Genomic DNA, 787 nt, shown 5'->3' on the forward strand with positions numbered 1-787 from the left:
GGTGGTGGGTGCAGCATGGGACGAAGCAGCAAGGAGGGTCGGCGTGCGCGGGTTTAGGGTTTAGGGTTTAGGGTTTAGGGTTTGCCTGCGCGAGCTGTTCGAGTCTGCGTTGGAGCTCGTGGTCGTCGTCGGCCTGCTGCGCGGGGGCCTCCCCCGCTGCTGCTGCTGCTGCTGCTGCTGCTGCTGCGCGCTGCTGCAGCGCGGTCTTCAGCACTTGGAAGCAAGACACCATCGGCACTTCTAGGGGATATTGAAAAGCCAAAAACAATCCCAAGAGAGCCCGCTGGTCCACTCCGAGCTGCAGCAGGTCCACTCCCTTGAAGGCCACGTGACCACTGGTCACGCGGTAGCTGGGCGAGCCCGCCAGCACCTTCGACAGCGTCGACTTCCCTGCGGCCAAACCCTAAATTAGGGTTTAGGGTTTCCGGCTGCCGGTTCGGCTGCCGCGCAAAGCAGGGGCTCATATTGCACGGGCAACGCGGGCTAGGGTTTGGGGCTTAGGGTTTGGGGCTGGCGCGGGCGCCGGAGGCTGCCCTGGCGCGCAAACCACGAATTAGGGTTTAGGGTTTAGGGTTTAGGGTTACCGGATCCGTTTCTGCCCATGATTGCGTGGATTTCCTTGGCCTTTATTTTCAAATTGACTCCTTTTAATATTTCTTTGTTGTCTTCTTCGGAAACACAACTCAAGTTTTCTATTTCCAACAAAAAGTCCTTTTTAGGGTCCCAAGCAGCAGCAGCAGCAGCAACAGCAGCAAAGCTGCTGCCTTCCGATATTTCCCGCCGCATC

At 58.1% G+C, this 787-nt stretch overlaps 1 protein-coding gene across 1 annotated transcript; it reads right to left on the reverse strand.

Annotated features, from left to right (window-relative positions):
- Positions 1-67: 67 nt before the first annotated feature.
- Positions 68-786, reverse strand: ETH_00041560 (ABC transporter, putative; the record flags this gene model as incomplete). The annotated part of the gene is made up of 2 exons (XM_013374457.1): positions 68-390; positions 585-786. 2 exons carry the CDS (start codon positions 784-786, stop codon positions 68-70), a joined length of 525 nt encoding a protein of 174 aa, XP_013229911.1.
- Between the last annotated feature and the right edge of the window lies 1 nt (position 787).

Source organism: Eimeria tenella, genomic scaffold, assembly GCF_000499545.2.
Source record: "Eimeria tenella Houghton genomic scaffold, Eth_scaff2057, whole genome shotgun sequence".
NCBI lineage: Eukaryota > Apicomplexa > Conoidasida > Eucoccidiorida > Eimeriidae > Eimeria > Eimeria tenella.